The 19,102-nt window shown below is 31.7% G+C and overlaps 1 protein-coding gene across 2 annotated transcripts; it reads right to left on the reverse strand.

The window, feature by feature from the left end:
* Positions 1-7,793: 7,793 nt before the first annotated feature.
* LOC143062419 (uncharacterized) lies at positions 7,794-16,367 on the reverse strand. 2 transcript variants are annotated; one of them, XM_076234113.1, is made up of 4 exons: positions 16,143-16,367; positions 14,160-14,303; positions 10,158-10,307; positions 7,794-7,874 (listed from the first exon to the last, which is right to left on the reverse strand). In XM_076234113.1, the coding sequence occupies exons 1-4, from the start codon at positions 16,219-16,221 to the stop codon at positions 7,840-7,842; spliced, it is 408 nt and encodes a 135-aa protein (XP_076090228.1). In that variant the 5' UTR covers positions 16,222-16,367; the 3' UTR covers positions 7,794-7,839. The 2 variants fall into 2 exon arrangements, with proteins under 2 accessions (XP_076090228.1, XP_076090229.1); XM_076234114.1 differs by lacking the exons at positions 7,794-7,874; positions 10,158-10,307 and adding exons at positions 12,135-12,217; positions 13,102-13,248 and having other exon boundaries at positions 16,143-16,347.
* Positions 16,368-19,102: the final 2,735 nt, after the last annotated feature.

The raw sequence follows: 19,102 nt of genomic DNA on the forward strand, positions 1-19,102 counted from the left end.
GTTTATATAGTCATCAAAGATACCAGGATTATAATTAAGTACGCCAGTCGCGCGTTTCGTTTACATAAGACTCACCAGTGACGCTCATATCAAAATATTTATAAAGCCAAACAAGTACAAAGTTGAAGAGCATTGAAGATTCAAAATTCCAGAATGTTGTGCCAAATACGACTAAGGTAATCTATGCCTGGGATAAGAAAGTACTTAGTTTTTTCGAAATATTCAGTTTTGTTAACAATTTATAAAAACGACCACATTAATGATATTCATGTCAACACCAAAGTGTTGACTACTGGGCTGGTGATACCCTCGGGGACGAAACGTCCACCAGCAGTGGCATCGACCCAAGATAGTGACTCAACACGAGGTGTTTTGGAATTTACAGGTTGCTTAGAACTTTTTGTAAACAATAATCGCTAGCACATCATAGAAAAGCATGTGAGTAATATATGTTTAAAATTTTATAACAAAAATCTCTGTATTAAAGGCTGTGGATTTTTTTTATAAAAATCTTGGTTTATTTGCAACAAAATCTTCTTTTTCTATTAAATTCAATAAAACAGTAAATAACAATGCTTTGCATCAAGTTTCCCCTTGGTATAGAATGAAATTCAAAACAGTGTGGCTGTGGCCATTGATTGACACATTAAAAATCATCCATTGACTGGGACAATTTACGTGAACGTTTGTCTGTAACGACCACTGTTCACGACGTACCTACGATAGACATTTAAACTGTGGGGTCACCAAAGGTTTCTTAACGCCTTTAAGGAGGCTCGAGGGTATAAAAATTTCAGAAAAAAATCAAACATTTGTTTTTCATTAGAAATTTTATTTATTTCCTTTTGTAATTGTTACTTTATCATATGGTACAAAAATCTTTCAAAACAATCAATTCATGTTGGCCCCAGATGACTTTTAAAATGTATACATCATTGAAAAAGTTCTAAATTATCTCCCTTTGGTGGAAAAATGCCATTTTCTGGCTTTAAAATTGAAATATCTTTTTCAACTCATCGGTGACCTATCTTTTTTAATATAATTTCCATATAAGCTGTACTTAAACTAAATTATTGTAAAATTTGAGCGATTTCTGTAATAAATTTCTTTTTTTATTTCGATATTACCTTTATTTCTCCTATTACTTCAACAGAAAAAAAACACCTTTACAAAAATGTATGCTTCTTTCGAAGGCAGATTGTGAGCGCAAATGAACGGTGACCCCACTTTTTTATTTTATTTTTCTATTAACTATAAGATAAAGTTTATTTATAGAAAAATATAGAGAAATCCTATATAAATGATTTAGACCCGCGAACCCCCTTAATTATAAAATAATTCGAAAAATTAATCAGGAATAACCTTTATGTTTTGATTTATATAATTGATATAAATCAAAACATCGTGTTATTTCTGATTAATTTTTTCGAATTACTTTATTAAGGTGTTGAGAACCTTTGGTGACCCCATAGTTTAAGTGTCTTTAAAAAGTACACAGTGAGCAATGGTCGTTACATACAAACGTTCACCTAAATTGTCCCAGTCAATGGATGAATTTAATGTGTCAATCAATGGCCACAGCCACACTGTTTTGAATTTCATTCTATGTACAAAATGGTCTATTTCTATTATTCATTATATTTGTTGTTTTGATACTAATACAGTTTGAAAAGTTCGTACAAAAACAGCTACAGAAGGGGTCATAAACCTTAATTTATCTACATGTTATACAGAAAAAAAAACGTTAGAGATTATCACATACGTGTGGCTAATATCAGTTTTGTAAATAAATGTTGAAATACTTAAACTAAACTGTTTGGTATTTATACACGTATATTTATGAAATACATAAAGTACAGTTTATATAATTGTATCTCGAAAACGATATTATTTTTGAGAATTTTCATCTTTTCTGCATGAATCAGAAGAAATTGTATGGGTTTCGACCTCATAAACCCCATCAGAAGTTTCTTGTTACAAATACACTCACTACCTTGAGAAAGGATGTCGTCGAAGGATATTGGTTTGCCGACCGCAAAAAAAAACTATTCATTCGATCTAATTTATTAGCACATCTTCTAAAATCGATTTTTTGCATCCTTAGCTCATCCTTCAGGTTATTCACCAGAGAACATCCACAAATTTAAAAACAAAAACCAAAATTTAAAATCAGTTAAAACAAAGAGTTTTAAACAATATGTGCAAAACTTTAGAAGAAATATGTGACAAACTTTGTTGGAGGGCGATTTTTTACCTACATACATCAGAGGATATAAGGACAAAAAATATTATTAACACTACACGTGTAATATAAATGTTTTTCCCAGCAAAATAGTTCTTTTCAAAAACGTATTTTGAGTTTGACTTTGAAATATACTTGAGAAATTAAAAGTATTGGTAAATCTGTATGCGACATATTTTATTTAATATTAATTTCATTTAATTTTGGTATGATGACTTAATTGAAAGTTAAAAAGCGTTACAATTAATCTCTGGAGTGGTTTAGATTGATGAAAAATTGGACCAAACATTTCCAATCAAATCATCTTTTTTAATTAAAACATCATAATGTTACTATATATGAATTTTATCTTATATGTGTTACTACATTGTCGTTGGTCAACAAAATTTCAATTTTAACATATATATTTTTCACTTAATTACTTGAATGAACTCTGATTTATAATTTGTCATCCGGACCTAACATATATTATAATGTTATAAGTTTATGTCTATATTCACATGAATAGGTAATGCACCTGGTCAATGAAAAAAATAATATATAAGTCATTAAATACGGTTAAATTCATTATTAATCCTATAAGGATTAAGCTTCTTTTAACGGCGATTATTCCCTTTTCATAATATTTACTTTAACTTCATTCAAAACCTTTTCTAAACATTAGTACAAAGCAATTTTATTTCAGATATGAACTCGAGTATTAATTTTCATTCTATTTTAATTCAAATATGTTTTAAAATGTATATTACCAATACAATTTATTTAAATCTTTGAGTCAAACCTGAAACCTCAACAAACAAATTCAATAAGACAAATGCAATTAATGTCGAAATGGTACTTATGGAATCGGTGATCTTTCGCATCTTGAATTGTCAAATAGCAGGAGTCACTCGTCTAAATATAACCGTTTAACCTCCGAGGGTATCATCAGCCCAGTAGTTCACACTTTTGTTTTGTCAAATCAATGAAACGTTCATTTACATTAAATGTTTTATTTTTTATGAAAAAAATGGTTCCTAATACCTTGATCGAATGCAAGGCAATTTTAATATTGCATTCCATGCAGTTACTTAAACTAAAAAAGTATGGACTGTTAATCCTTGTAAAGAAAATATATTATAAAAGTTCTTAAGGAACCTTGTTCCTATTGTCATGAATCGGAAAACTATGATAATATCCGAAGGGAATGTACAATCTACATAAATATTTTGTTTACTTTGAAATTAAAAACAAATCCAAAATGTAATCTTACAATTGATTTATTGTTACCTGTTTGTTAATATCTGTTCGTGCGATTATCTATGGGCCAAGTACATTTATATTTTCCTAAATCATCAAAATCATCATAGCTGAAATTTTCTCTCGATCTAATTTAAATATTTTCTATTCTAAATTTTATTGGTGATGAACAAGGTTAATTAAAAAAAGGATCAGTTGCTCCTTTGTTCTTATGATACCATTTTTATTTTTTATTAATGAACAGACTTATGTCCACTTGTATTTTTGTCTATCTGATGAGTTAAGCCTTTTTCAACTGATTTTTATAGCTCGTTCTTATGTTGTACTGTTATACCACTGTCCCAGGTTAGGGGGAGGGTTGGGATCCCGCTAACATGTTTAACCCCGCCAGATTATTTACGTATGTGCCTGTCCCAAGTCAGGAGCCTGTAATTCAGTGGTTGTCGTTTGTTTATGTGTTACATATTTGTTTTTCGTTCATTTTTTACCGTTAATTTTCTCGTTTGAATTGTTTTACATTGTCTTATCGGGGCCTTTTATAGCTCACTATGCGGTATGGGCTTTGCTCATTGCTGAAGGCAGTACGGTGACCTATAATTGTTAATGTCTGTATCATTTTGGTCTTTTGTGGATAGTTGTCTCATTGGCAGTCATACCACTTCTTCTTTTTTATATTATGTCATTCAAAAACATATAAATGCATGTTATAACTTATCTATGTACTAACGCGACGAACGTGGAAATAACTGCGAGCACCTATGTTCTAATACGCAAAAATTTCAAATTAATCCACTTTATTAAACTATAAAACCCAATCAGTATAAACCGTCAAACTGTGTTCGTGTAATTTATATTTTCATCTTGCCATGTAAAGAATCAGACATATCTACATCTTAATAAACATACTAATACCAGAGCATCATGTGCCTTTTAAAATCAGCAGTTTTTATGTTTAATTGCCACATCAACTGTAAAATTCCAAATTCGTGATTATCTTCTTATATATATTTATAATTTTGTTTAACATTTAAGGATTTCAGCAATCATCATGGCGATTCATTCCATGACAACTGTTGATTTGACGGTAAATAGTAGCCAATGAGAAAAAATGTTTGGATTGAGTATTATAAGAATGAAACATATTGTCTTTCTAAATGTCATTTAAGAAATAATGGAAACAGGATATATACACCTTTTTCAAAATTATTAACACCAATTTATCAGCAATCTTACCTGGGCTTCATAGATATTGTGAAACTGCATATTCTTGATGTGACGTGAATCAGATATGGATACTAAAAACATCCCAAAGATCTTTTAGAGTACATACAATCTACGACTCTTTCATCTTGCCTATATATATAGTATTAAAGCATTTGACTTTTCTACACTTTATACAAGTATTCCCCATTCCAAACTAAGAGACAATTTGACAGAGTTGGTATTGCTTTGTTTCATAAAAAAGAATTTCCAACGTATCTTGTCTTGGGGAGGGATAAAGCCTACTTTGTAAAGAATCACTCTGATTCAAACAAAAAATTCTTTGAAACTGACATAATCAAGATGCCTGATTTCTTGATTGACAACATATTTGTTACGTTTGACGGACTTGTTTAAAAAAAATACTATCGGCATTCCCATGGGAACAAATTGTGCCTCCTTCTTGCCGATGTGTTCTTTTATTCCTATTAGGCTGACTTTGTACAACAACATTTTAGGAAGAAAGACAAGAAGTTCGCAATATCCTTTAACTTTACTGTCCCCTATATAGATGATGTTCTGTCACTAAATAATACAAAATTCGGTGACAAGGTTGAATGCATCTATGCCATCGAACTAGAGATAAAAGATACAACAGATACAGTTAAGATTGCCTAGTATCTTGACTTACAGCTTGAAATTAACAATGAGTGTCGCGATCTGTTGAAATCAAAACTTTACGAAAAAACGAGATGATTTCAGCTCCTTATTGTGAACTTTCCGTTTCTATCAAGCAACATTCCATCAGTGCCTGCATACAGAGTATATATCTCAAAATTGATTCCATATTCCCGGGCTTGAATTTTCTATAATGATTTCCTTGATAGAGGGTTGATGCTCATAAGAAAGCTATTAAACCAAGAGTTCCAAATTGGGAAGTTGAAATCTTCTTTTTGTCAATTTTACGGACGCCACAATAAGTTCGTTTACCGCTACGGAATATCCGTTTCACAGCTGATATCGGATATGTTCCTTATGTCGTAACTATAGTATCGTTCCCTTTTAACAAATATGACCTACCGTTTTACCGATTTACCGGGTTTGAAATACTTTGAGCAACATGACTGGTGACACATGTGGAGCAGGATCTACTCAACCTTCAGGAGGACTTGACATCACCCACAGTTTGTGGTTGGGTTCGTGTTGCTTAGTCTTTAGTTTTATATGTTGTGTTTTGGGTACCATTTGTTTGTTTTGTCTTTTTTGTAGCCATGTCTTTGTCAGTTTGTTTTCGATCTATTAGTTTGAATGTCCCTCTGGTATCTTTCGCCCCTTTTCTATAGATAATTACAAATGTTTATAATATTCTTACAGGGGTAACATATAACTGTAACACTCGGTCATATGCACTTTTTTCAAATACACTGTTTCGATACCTTAAAATTATTTTCCTATTTAACCGCGTACAGGTGAAATTTGATCTTTATCAAGTCATTTAGTTTATCTGTGGCTAAACGTTGGTAAGCAATTGACATATCAAATTCCTATAGGAGCATTAGGAGCATTGATTACCATTTCAAAGTTAATCACACCTTCATCGCAGAGTTTTACAACGTTATGTTGACACAGGAACTGTAAATAATAGACCAAGGTCCGGAAATCCCCGTTTAACTCCTTGTCGTGATGACAGACTGATAATTCGTCGTGCTGAAGCCAGCCCATCTACTCCTGCCCCACACCTTAGAATCACAATCGAAAAGCACATCGATTTGTCAATAGACATGCCATTCAAACCAGGCACCGTTTAATCAGTTTTAAATGCGCTAACGAGCATCGACGCTGGAACATGAGAAACAGGCAAAAATATCTTTGGTCAGATGAGAACCGGTTTCTGTTACGACCAGCAGATGGCAGAATACGAGTTTTGCGGGAAACTATAACTGCATATGACCAAAAGAACCTCTCCTCAACAACTGCATTGGATGCAGGTGGTTCTACAGTATGGAGTTGCTATTCATACCGTTGTAAGCTTGGTATGCATATTCTGCAGGGTAACATGAACGAACAGTCATTTATAGATTTTGTGCTAAGAAACATTGAACTCGCTCATTTTAATAATCATCCACTTGCGTTAAAACCCTTGTACATGAACCCTATCGAACATAATTGGGATGTCATTGGCAGAAATCTCAATCGCAGAGATCCACCGAAGCAAAATCTTGACGATTTAAGAGTGGCAATTGCTGTTAAATTGAATAGATTTTCTCAAATAAGTTCAGAAGGCTTGTACAGAGTATGAGACGTTGTGTTGTGGAACTGTACCGGAAGAGTAGTGGCTAAACATCATATCGATTCCAATATTGACCTAAAATTTGCCGAACATACTAACAAATTTCTGTATTTATATTTTATAATTCATTGTCTGCAATTTACCGGTAAAGTCCCTTCTTTTGGCGTTGATAAATTCATTCGTGTGAAGCACAGTTCATAATTATATGTGACTATTGAACAGCGGTTTACTACTGTTGCCTTAATCTACGAAGAAGAGACAGATATATAATTATTCGTTTGCTGTCTTACCTTTATATAAGGCTTTGTGTTTGAGAAGGAAAATGTGTTGATTATTCATATCTGGTATACAAATACGTAACATTTAATGCTCTTTAACTTGGTAGTTAGCTTTCCAACTGTTTTAATTTGAGCGCCACTGATAAGTTTCCAGTTCACGAACGCGCGTCTGTAAGCCTGTTGACTTTGGTGAGTTTTTAATAACACGTACAGTGTTGGTGCTGCTGCAGGTTGATATTTTGTTCCCGCGGATATCACCAACCTATAAGTCAGCACTCTGATTTCAGTTGGGTTCATTTGTCGTTGTAAGCTTTTTGAATATTTGGAAATATTAAGGTTTATCTACCCCTGTCAAAATTACCATTTATAAGTATTTTTTTTACAAAAAGCTGTGAAGTATTTGACTTTAGGAATATATATTTGGGGGTATATAGGTCATCGTTCTGTCTTCAATTAATCAATATAATATTGTTTATTGACAAAATAAAACAGAGCATATATATGTATATTTTATAAAAAAAAAAATAGTTAAACAAAGAACGATGCATCTATATATTTATTTATAACAATAATAATATGTCCCTGCTGTTTTAACCACCTGCGCCGCTAGTACAACATCCATGTTCTACAAAAGTATGAAGCAAAAGCCTTAATAAAGAAAACAAAACATATTCAATAAAACTCGGAATCCATATGATACGATCGCAATAGTTTTGTAATAGTTAAGATTATTATTATGGGTATATGTCACAAATTAAAAGTCGACCGAAATGGATGAACAAATTTGGAAAAGTAAAGTGTGACAACTATGAAATATGTAATCCCTCGTACGCACTTCATCAAATTATTTTAATTCCAAACTGAAATATGACTTCATATATTTGACGCGTTCATTTCTTGCTTTTTTATTTACCATCACTAAGATAAGCTGCTTTATTGTTGAAGGCCGTACGGTGACCTATAGTTGTTAATTTCCATGTCATTTGGTCTCTTGTGGAGAGTTGTCTAATAGAAATTCTAATATGACGTGCTTCTTTCGCTTTGTAAACAACACCGTGATAAAATTCTCGATATATCTATACTTAGCGCAGACTCCAAGATGTACACAAATGGCTGTTTAAATATGCCTCCCACGTAAATCCACATGTATCGTAACCTATGTGTAAACGGTTGTGGATTTCGCTGTGTCAACAATTACAATTGAATAAAACCCTACAGAACATTTATTCTGATTCTGACGCATAACAAAAAGAATTTACACATTAGAGAACGGAAAAATGGACAAAAACAAAATAAATTAAAATTCCGCGAAATTCCAGTAATGATTTTGGCGCATTAACGTCATTTCAAAACATGACGTCATACGAATGAAAACGTCAAAGCTGAAGGTTTTTCTATTGCGTTTACCTTCTAAACTCGGATACAATTGCATTAAAATAAAGTATTGAGGTAGGTGTTGCTTGTTTTCTGTTCTATTGCATTATTCGCACATTTACTAATTTCAGCAAGTCAACATGGCGGCTCCTTGGTTACAATATGTCAACAGTGAATTTAACGGTAGCTTACGATAAAAAATGTAAATTTAAAATTGCAAATGTTGGGTTTACTGAGAAGTAAAAAAAGTAATCACATTTTTTTTTCAAGCGGTTAGTTAAGAAATCATTCATGCAGGTTTATTAGATTTGTTTTACATTTATCGAACAGTGGGTAAAATAGAACAGCCACACACACGGTATACCCATCATCGCTTCAGTTTTTAATGATCGTATTTGTCCTATTAGAATCGAAATAATTCATGGAAGCCATAGATTTGTTGGAAATTTACACATGGCCTGGGCCGTGATATTCGTTAATTTTATCCCTCGCTAACGCTCAGGATAAAATTCGAGTATCACGGCCCAGGCCATGTGTACATTTCCAACAAATCTATGGCTTCCATGAATTATTTCTTAATCTTACAACATCTTTTATATCTATATTACTGATAAATTATTACATCAGGATTTTTGATAGCACAAACTAGTCAAACCAGTTACTGAATTTTATCATCGGTACAAGGACATTATTCGTAATTCTAATATAACGTGCTTCTTTCGCTTTGTGAATAGAACCATGCTTTAAATCCAATAAAATTTGTTTGCATATGCGTATATTGACTACTGCAAAATAATGAATATTGTCAAATTGTTACGCATTTAATATATTTCATTAACTTAAAACACTTCCAAACTCTTAAATGATGCACATGTTATACTAATTCATCAACATGTAGGCATTATATTCGTGTTATTAAATATTTACGAATATAATGCCTAACCATGTTAAAACTACAATAAAGTATAGCTTGCATCAATTATTTCTTAAATATAAATCTACATGCAGACACCTTGATATCTTTTAGAGACTATGTTTTGCAATGTGACTGAGATATTGTAATATGAGACATGTATCAAAACGTGACCTCAACCTATCTTATATGTTGTGTGTAGAATATAGTTTGTCTTATTCATGTTATAAAAAAGGCAAACATCTTTATTTTTGGTTACTTTTATGGTTGACAAAAGAAATAAATTTCAACCAGATGTAATTGTCTACATAAGAAAATGCCTGTAACAAGTCAGGAATTTGACAGTTGTTATCCATCTGTTTGATGTGTTTGAGTTTTTTTTATTTTGACATTTAATTAGTGACTTTCCGTTTTAAATTTTCCTCGTAGTTCATCGTTTTTGATATTTTACTTTTGAGTTTGTATCTACATGAAGAAAAAAGAAAACAAATGTAATATCTAGAAATGATGTAAATGGTAAAGTGGATATAACGCAAATTTCAGATGAAACTTATGACAAAAAGTGGAAGATACAGCGTTAATTAAAGAATATCAATATATTTTAACTTTTGATAAACTTACTTTCCAAACTATTGAATCTTTCATCAGCATCTTCACATTTTCCTGTCATTCTATTGTAAGAAAAACCTTCTTTGATGCACTGGATTTGCCCTCTATCTCCCAACAAAAGTTTACGGAGGACATTCACAGGGTCAATTGGTTTTGCTGGTTCTAAATAAAACCATTTAATTTACTTTTAATAACGGAATATAGATGTGCAAAAATATAGATAGGAAATAAAACAAACTCCGGTAATCAAATATAGATTTCACAAGGTTTTATGCAAATTCACTCTGCTTATAAATGATAGAGTTTATTTTCATTAATGACGTAGCTTTCATTAATGCATTATTTTTTCGATGGACAAAAATAACGAATTTTGGATAAAAAAAAACATATTCCGATCAAACATATATTTTATAGATGTTAACTAGGTTTTATTTCGATGTTACAATGGATAACAGTCATTAATGCTTTCTTCTCAAGTTTCCAGACATAATATTGAGCTCAAACAAACAGCATCCCATTCGTCCTGTATGTCCTATGGGATGTGTTGAGAATATAAATACAACAATGGTTCTTTTATTTATCTATATTATGGGTGTATCATTGTTCACAACATTAAACTAATATGACCTTTTGGGAATATCATCAAACAGGGAAAATAATAATGATATAAAACCAAGAAGATGTAATTATAAAAGCGCTAACTCGCCCACAAAGACCAAAAGACTTAGACGTTGACGACCAAAGGTTACCGTTCAGCATTCAACATTGATAAATACTGATACCACAAAGTAAGTTATAAAAGGGACGAAAAGACTAATGCTGAACAATTCAAACAGCCATATTTATGTACAAATCAATGAATGAAAAAAGAATATGAATTATATGAACATACAACCACTACTTAATGCATCACTCCTGAATAAAGAAATGACAATTATGATTGTGAAGCACAGGTGGTCGTGTGCTCTAGCGGGACGGCTACAGTGCAGGCGATTGGGTGTCACGATATCTCAGTAGCATGGGTTCGAATCCCGGCGAGGGAAGAACAAAAAATTGTGAAAGCAAATTTACAGATCTAACATTGTTGGGTTGATGTTTAGACGAGTTGTATATACATAGTGTACACAGCCATGTATCACCATCATTGCTGGTGATCCGATGGATAAATCTGTTGTAGAGGTGTCACTGACTCAGACGTACTTATTAATATAATTATTTTCTGTGACTGTATCTTGCATTAATTTGTAGGATCCTTTACTATAGATAACTGAGCTGATCTGTAACAATAACATCTCCATGCCTTATATATCATGTACTGTAGTACCGCCGCTAGATTAAAACTGACGAGGAAAGGTAACACACGGCCACCGAAAGCTTTATTATTGTGAGGCCCAGGTGGTCGTGTGGTCTAGCGGGACGGCTACAGTGCATGCGATTGGGTGTCACGATATCTCAGTAGCTTGGGTTCGAATCCCGGCGAGGGAAAAACAAAAAAATTGTGAAAGCAAATTTACAGATCTAACATTTGCTGGGTTGATGTTTAGACGAGTTGTATATACATAATGTACACAGCCATGTATCACCATCATTGCTGGTGATCCGATGGATAAATCTGTTGTAGAGTTGTCATTGACTCAGACGTACTTATTAATATAATTATTTTCTGTGACTGTATTGCATTAATTTGTAGGATCCTTTACTATAGATATTCGAGCTGATCTGTAACAATAACATCTCCATGCCTTATATATCATGTACTGTAGTACGCCGCTAGATTAAAACTGGCGAGGATAGGTAACACACGGCCACCGAAAGCTTTATTATTGTGAAGTTCAGGTGGTCGTGTGGTCTAGCGGGACGGCTACAGTCTAGGCGATTGGGTGCCACGATATCTCAGTAGCATGTGTTCGAATCCCGGCGAGGGAAGAACAAACAAATTGAGAAAGCAAATTTACAGATCTAACATTGTTGAATTGATGTTTAGACGAGTTACATATATATATTTATTTATAACAATAATCAACTTTTCCTTCTGTTTTAACCACCTTGGCCACTATTACAACATCCATTTCCTACAAAAATATAAAGCAAAAGTCTTAATTAAGAAAATAAAACATATTCCATAAAACTCGGAATCCGTATGCATGATATTTATTGCAAGCGTTTGATAATGGTTATAAGTTAATTTTGATTGATATACATGTCTTAAATATTTATTCACAAAACTAAGTTTATTTGAAAAATCGATCGAAATGGATTCACATCTTTTGACAAGAAAAGTATGGCAACAATAAAAATATGTAAGCCCCGCAAACACTTCGTCAAATTTTCTCAATAACAAACCAATTTTTTTATTTAAAAACGCTTTATTACTGAAAAATTATTACACCAGGGTTTTCGATATCGCAAATTAGGCAAATCATTTATCAAATTCTATCATCGGTAAAAGGACATCATTCGTAAAAAAAAATCAACATGAAGACACCTAAAACTCTCGTCTTTATTTATCAGAAAAAAAAACATACAAATAAAAAGGAACAAATCATCCCAAAAACAGAACTAATTTTGTTGAATGTGAAAAAAATGTCTTTGAAACCGTTTGATGTTGATCGAGTTTCTTTTAGAGACTGTGTTAGTGTTTTGCAATTTGACTGAGATCTTGTCATATTAGACATGTATCAAAACGTGTCTGTTTTTTTCTATATATTGACCTTTACCTATTTTAAATGATGTGTGTGCAATATATTTCTCCTTGTCCGTGTTATAAAAAAGCAAACGCCTTAAATTTTGGTCACTTTGTCGGTTAATAAATAAATTAGTTTGTAGTATATAGAAATAATGTAAATGGTAAAAAAGATATAAACACAAATTTCAGAAGACATCTATGCCAAAAAAGGGGTAGATACAGCGTTAATTGTAAGATTATCTATATATTTTCAACCTTTGATATACTTACTTTCAGAAAGATTGGATCTTTCATCATCATCTTCACATTTTCCTGTCAATCTATTGTAAGAAAAACCTTCGTTGCACTTGTATTGCCCTTTATCTCCCAACAAAATTTTACGAAGGACATTCACGGGGCTAGTTAGCTTTTCTGGTCCTAAATAAAACCATTTAGTGTACTTTTAATATCGAGATATAAATGAGCAAAAATATTGGTAGGAAATAAAACACACCGGTAATGAAAGACAGATCCCATATGGTTTTATGTAAATTCACTCTGCTAATTAGAAGCTGAATTAATGTTTTAAACGCTTGAGTTTTTTCGTCATTGTCGTATTATTTCATGTAATGAACAAAAATAACGTGTATTCAGCATTATGGATTGAAAAATATTCCGATCAAACATATATTTCCTGACGTTTACCAAGGTTTTATTCCGAGGTTACACCGAAATATCGTTGTCATTGATGCTTTCTTCTCAAATATCAAGACATACAATTGATCTCAAACAAACAGCTTTCAATTTTTCCTGCATGTGCTGTGGGATGTGTTGAGAATATAAAGACAGCTATGGTTCAATTATTCACCTATATTATGGGTTTATCATTGTCCACAAAAGTGAATTGATATGACCTTTTGGGAATATCATCAAACAAGGAAAATAATAATTCATAAAACCAAGAAGATGTAATTATAAAAGCACTTTCGCCAATAGACAGAAGTGTATCACTACACTATTAAAATCAGTAGATAAAAGCTTTACCCATCAGATCATCAGATCAATACAAAGCAAAAATAACTACCAAAAAACTGATAAGACACAAAGTACAGATATGATAGTATAATGCACTCGTAGTAGCAGACAAAAAAATGTGGTTTTTTTTTTTTTTTGGTTTTTTTTTTTTTTTGGGGGGGGGGGGTTGTAGGAGACAAAGTTCTTTATTATAATATAATATATTCATATAACAAGTGTTTTTTCAGTATAAATCTTCTGGCATTCAAGAAAAGTGGTAGATACAGTTTTAAATATTATATTATGTCTACATGTTCATCCCTTTATATACTTACTTCCAGAAAGATTGGATTTATCATCATCATTTTCACATTCCTCTGTCAGTACATTGTAAGAGAACCCTTCGTTACATTCTTTAATTTCATCTTCCAATAACAGGTTACGAAGGGCATCAATTTGTTCATTTGTCTTGTCTCTTCCTAAATAAGACCAAATAGTATAGTTTTGATGACGAAATAGAAATAACACAACATAGCAATAGCACAAAAAAAAAACACACCTGTAAAGAATATAATAAGTCTGTACATTGTTTTCTACAGATTCTGCAATAGAACAAATTGTTTGCTGTTTCTTCCGTAGATTTTTTTAATTGTGCAGCTTCGGTTGATGGGGCTATTTTTTTTTAAAGAGAATTAAAAAGAAAAAAAGAAATTCATAATGTATTTTCTATAAAGGCAACAGCAGTTAATCGCTGTTCAAAAGTCATAAATCGATTGAGACAAATCCGGGTTGCATACTAAAACAAAGGGAAACACATCATCTATAAGAGGAAAACAACGGAACAACTGACACACTGAAGTGCAACAAATTACAAACGACAATATAACATACATAGAAACGAACTTTTAGATAAGGATTGCCATATTCCTGACATGTAAAATTTAAGAAAAATATGGTTGAACCTGGTTTTGTGGATAGCCAAACCTCACACTTTATGGCAATCTTTAATGTACCGCTCAAATGACAGGAATACAGTACGAATTAATGCAAGACCACTTGGGACAGAGAAATTCTTCAAGAAATAATATAATGGAACATTTCGACATGTTAACCACAGAATGACAACGAATATCTAAAAAAAATTAGGACAGTACACAAAAACAGCATAATAGAATTACGAACTGTCCATTACATGAATGAAATAACGCCACAAAAGCGACGTCACATTTAAATTTCTAAAAAATGGATCTAATTTGTAATTAGGTTTGTTATTATGTTATTTGATATATTTTATAACAATAAGAAGAATATCAAATATATAGATGTGTAAGTAATTGTAAATTATAGGCTGAAACACATCTTTTGATATCCCAGTGACAAAGGTGAAACTAAAATGAATGAGATATAACTAAGGAAGAACTATTCCTTGATAACAAATGAATTATTACAAGAAACAATATGTCGATGTCAATTTTTATTTATCAGCCATTGTAGTTTCAACCAAGAAATGACCGAAATTAAACATATAAATTTGTTATTTTCACATTCCCTTGAATCAAGAACAGGAAAGATATAAAGCTGTTTTTGTACTGTTTGTATACTATTTATATATTGAGAAAAGGTTAGTTTTGCCTCCTTGCATGTTAAGATGACAATATAAATTGACTGAATATGCACAGATAAATATGTGCCTATTAAGACATTCACTTTGATTTCACTGTGGGACTATTGACGTTATGTATATTTCATATGGGATAAGTAGATATGTTATTTTTAGCTAGGGAAATGGCGACATATTTCTTGCTTAATTAAGACGTACACTGATTCATTAGTTCATTACTGGAAGAATTCTAACCATACCCTAGGACAGATAAAGTCTAGGTAGATATGCATGCTTCCATTATCTTAAATTATGCTAATTATTTCAATACAATATGATCATGAAAAAATACAGACTTTTCTTATTTATTATGTATAGGTCTCAACTTTTATTGTTTTTCAATATATAAATAGTATAAAAGCAGCTACCATTTTTTATGGCATGTAATAATATGTTTTATATTCAAACACTTTATGGTATTAAGAAAACATTTCACAATCTAGAGTAAATTATTGTAGAATTTGTAGAGGTTATAAATAATCTACGATATAATCGGCCGTTTGGTTACTTATTTATTTTTATCGAACATTCACAAATAAAATGAAATCATAAACATAGTGTAGGAATAAAAAAAATATAGAATAAAAACAGAAACACAAAGCTACATTTTCGATAAATAAATAAAAGTAAAGTCATGGGTTCCCATTTACATACATACCTCTAACGTGTCGGGTGAGTGCGATATCAAAGCATATACACACCAAAAATAACGTCAATACTGAACGTGGAATATTCATGTCTAACTTTCTTGGTAAATATTTTTTCCGTTCTTTTTCGTATCAATTATGTCTGTAACGGAATTTTACAGTGATTTTTTTTACGTTTCAACCTATTTTTATACGACGTACCTTGACATAAATTCAATTACGTGAATGGTAGGTAAGATGAGTTAGTTCAAAATTAATATGGCGTTACATCTAATCTCCTGGTTTGATTGACGAAAACCTTGGACCAAACCTTTTTATTCAAATCACCTTCTTTAATAAAAAATATTTGCAATGTTTCCATTTATGAAGATTAATTCAAACTAACAAATGTAAGTGTCAACCTTTACTAGCATGAACTTTGATTTATAATTAGTACATCGGTCTAGTTGACAAGTCAATAAACTACAAAATCGTGTTTAATCCTCTAAAAGAATTTGCGTAGTTCTGTGTTGATGCAAACGCACCAATAACACATGCGTCATTAAAATCATAATTCAGTAAATTTAAATTAATTTTATTATTATATGTAGATTAATCTTTTGTTATAATCTATATTTAAAACCTTTTCATACACATGTTTTGAAAATATATATGCTGGGATTTAATTTAATTTACGAGTTTAAAAAGCTTGCAGAATACATTTTAAAGTTCTTGCACACTATGTTATTGTACTAATGTAGTACCGAGGCTTTCTGTTAAAGGCCGTAATTTGACCTATAATTGTTTAGTTTTTACAAATTGCAACTTGGATGGATAGTGTCTCATTGGCATATACATGTAGTATAAATAGATAGTGACCACGAGCAAGAATGATTTTGTGAATCAAATCAGTTTCACCAATTGTTGAATCGTGTTTCCAATTCAATGTTGAAATTAATTTCTCTTTTATAACTGAATACATGAGTAAACCATCCCAAGCTAAGGAATTAAATTGAAGGTCAAATGAATATGCATTCAATGATGTCGTATTATTCCCTTGCAAATTAGTATTTCCCTATTCTACTTTCATAAATGATGAACAAAGTCAATATATTTATATCTCGTAGATAAAGTGCCTTTAAAACGACGTTATTGAATGGATTAAATCCAAAGAGTTTCTAATTGCAACCCCTGATTTTAGTATGGATGTAGTAGTTCAAACTTTTATCAAAGTGTTTCCAAATTTTAAATCTACAACATAAGGAAAGTTTTTGGTTGTTAAAATTAACATAATCAACAATTTGTAATTACTGTATGCAAGATTATATTATTTTGCATTTGAAGTTCATGCTCAATTGTTTTATGTTCCTTGCTTGTGTGCCTGTCACCGGTAACAATAAGTATTTGTCAAATACGTAAATACACAACACTTCTGTTAGTCTGAGGTATAATTTCAAATAGGAAATCACAATTACAAACGCGTGTTCGTCTCTTTTATCCATTGCATGACCATAGTGCTGCAACTGTATTGAGGACAGACAAATAAATGAGGAGATATGGTATGAGTAACAGTGGGACAACTCTCTGTCTACGTCACAATGTATAAATAAAGACAACAGTAGTATACCGCTGTTCAAAACTCATAAATCTATGGACAAAAAACAAAATCGGGGTAACAAACTAAAACTGAGGGAAACGCATTAAATATTAGAGGAGAACAACGACACAACATTAAAATGTAACACACACAGCAACGGACTAAGCATTAGACAACATCCGATGAGAATAACCAATATAACATCAAAACCAAATACATGAATTTGGGATAGAAAAGTACCGTGACACGTCTTATAGTAATGTGAATTCACAATCAAAAATAGGAGAAAACAAACGACACAACGGAAACACAACGTAAAAATGTTACACACACAGAAACGAACTATGATATGACAAAGGCCGTTTTCCTGACTTGGTACAGGACATTTTTAAAGAAAAAAATGGTGGGTTGAACCTGGTTTTGTGGCATGCCAAACCTCGCACTTTGATGGAATTGTTAAATATAACATTAAAATGACAACATAATAATACAGGACTACAATACAAATAAATAGCAGAACGTATTAGGCATAGAAACACATGAATAATAGATAACAAAAGGCATCAGGTTTAAAATAAAAGTTAACATTTATATGTCAATGTACGGTTTTTCACACCGAGTCTTGGCTCACATCGAAGAAAAAGATATAAAGGGCATCACAATGATTAGTGAAAAAAAATCCAAATTAGAAATACAGTCTAATCTATATAATAAACAAGAAACACCTAAGCTTTTTTTTTCCTATTTCCTATTTAGTTTTCTGATATTTAACTCTTGGATGTCGTGGGCTCATTCAGCTTTAAGTAAAAACTGTTTCTCATTTTGACTTTATTTTGTAGGCTAGCTTTTTATCAGAAGAGTTAAATCAAGAACATTTACATGTTACATTTTGTGATATTATCTCCCCTGTTGTTTAAATAATTTTGATCGTTGTTTTTAATAAATGACAATTTGATTGGAATCTTTCTCCCTGTTACTAATTCGCCTCGAAAAAACGACCAATGTCTGACCTGACATGAGTGTTCATGCACTCATATATTTAGTCATAGGGTGGGTTCTATATTTGGTATCCTTAGCTTTTATATATATATCTATTACGCTGATCACATTAGACATAAAAACTTATCTATTTTATAAATTCATTTATGTCTATGTGGAAAAATTCTGTTTGAACTAAACAGTCAATTTGGACTGAGTGTGAATGGCATAATTATTTTCATCTGTTTTTAACTAACCAATCAGATCACAGATATATTTTATCGTAAAAATATATCAGCGACAAGAAATATCCTCCATTTTTTATGGATATTTTTCTTTCGCACCCTCACCCGAATTACTTGCCACCTTGTATATTTAAATATGATGTGGGTTTTGTGATTTATTTTTTTATGATTT

This window comes from Mytilus galloprovincialis, chromosome 2, assembly GCF_965363235.1.
Source record: "Mytilus galloprovincialis chromosome 2, xbMytGall1.hap1.1, whole genome shotgun sequence".
Classification (NCBI taxonomy): Eukaryota; Metazoa; Mollusca; class Bivalvia; order Mytilida; family Mytilidae; genus Mytilus; species Mytilus galloprovincialis.

Coding starts and splice junctions, on each gene's coding strand:
- LOC143062419 (XM_076234113.1), bottom strand. CDS start 16,221: ATGAATATTCCACGTTCAGTATTGACGTTATTTTTGGTGTGTATATGC. Junction 14,304..16,142: donor ACTCACCCGACACGTTAGAG/GTATGTATGTAA, acceptor GGTCTTATTTAG/GAAGAGACAAGACAAATGAA. Junction 7,875..10,157: donor AAGATTCAATAGTTTGGAAA/GTAAGTTTATCA, acceptor ATACTTTTGTAG/AACATGGATGTTGTACTAGC.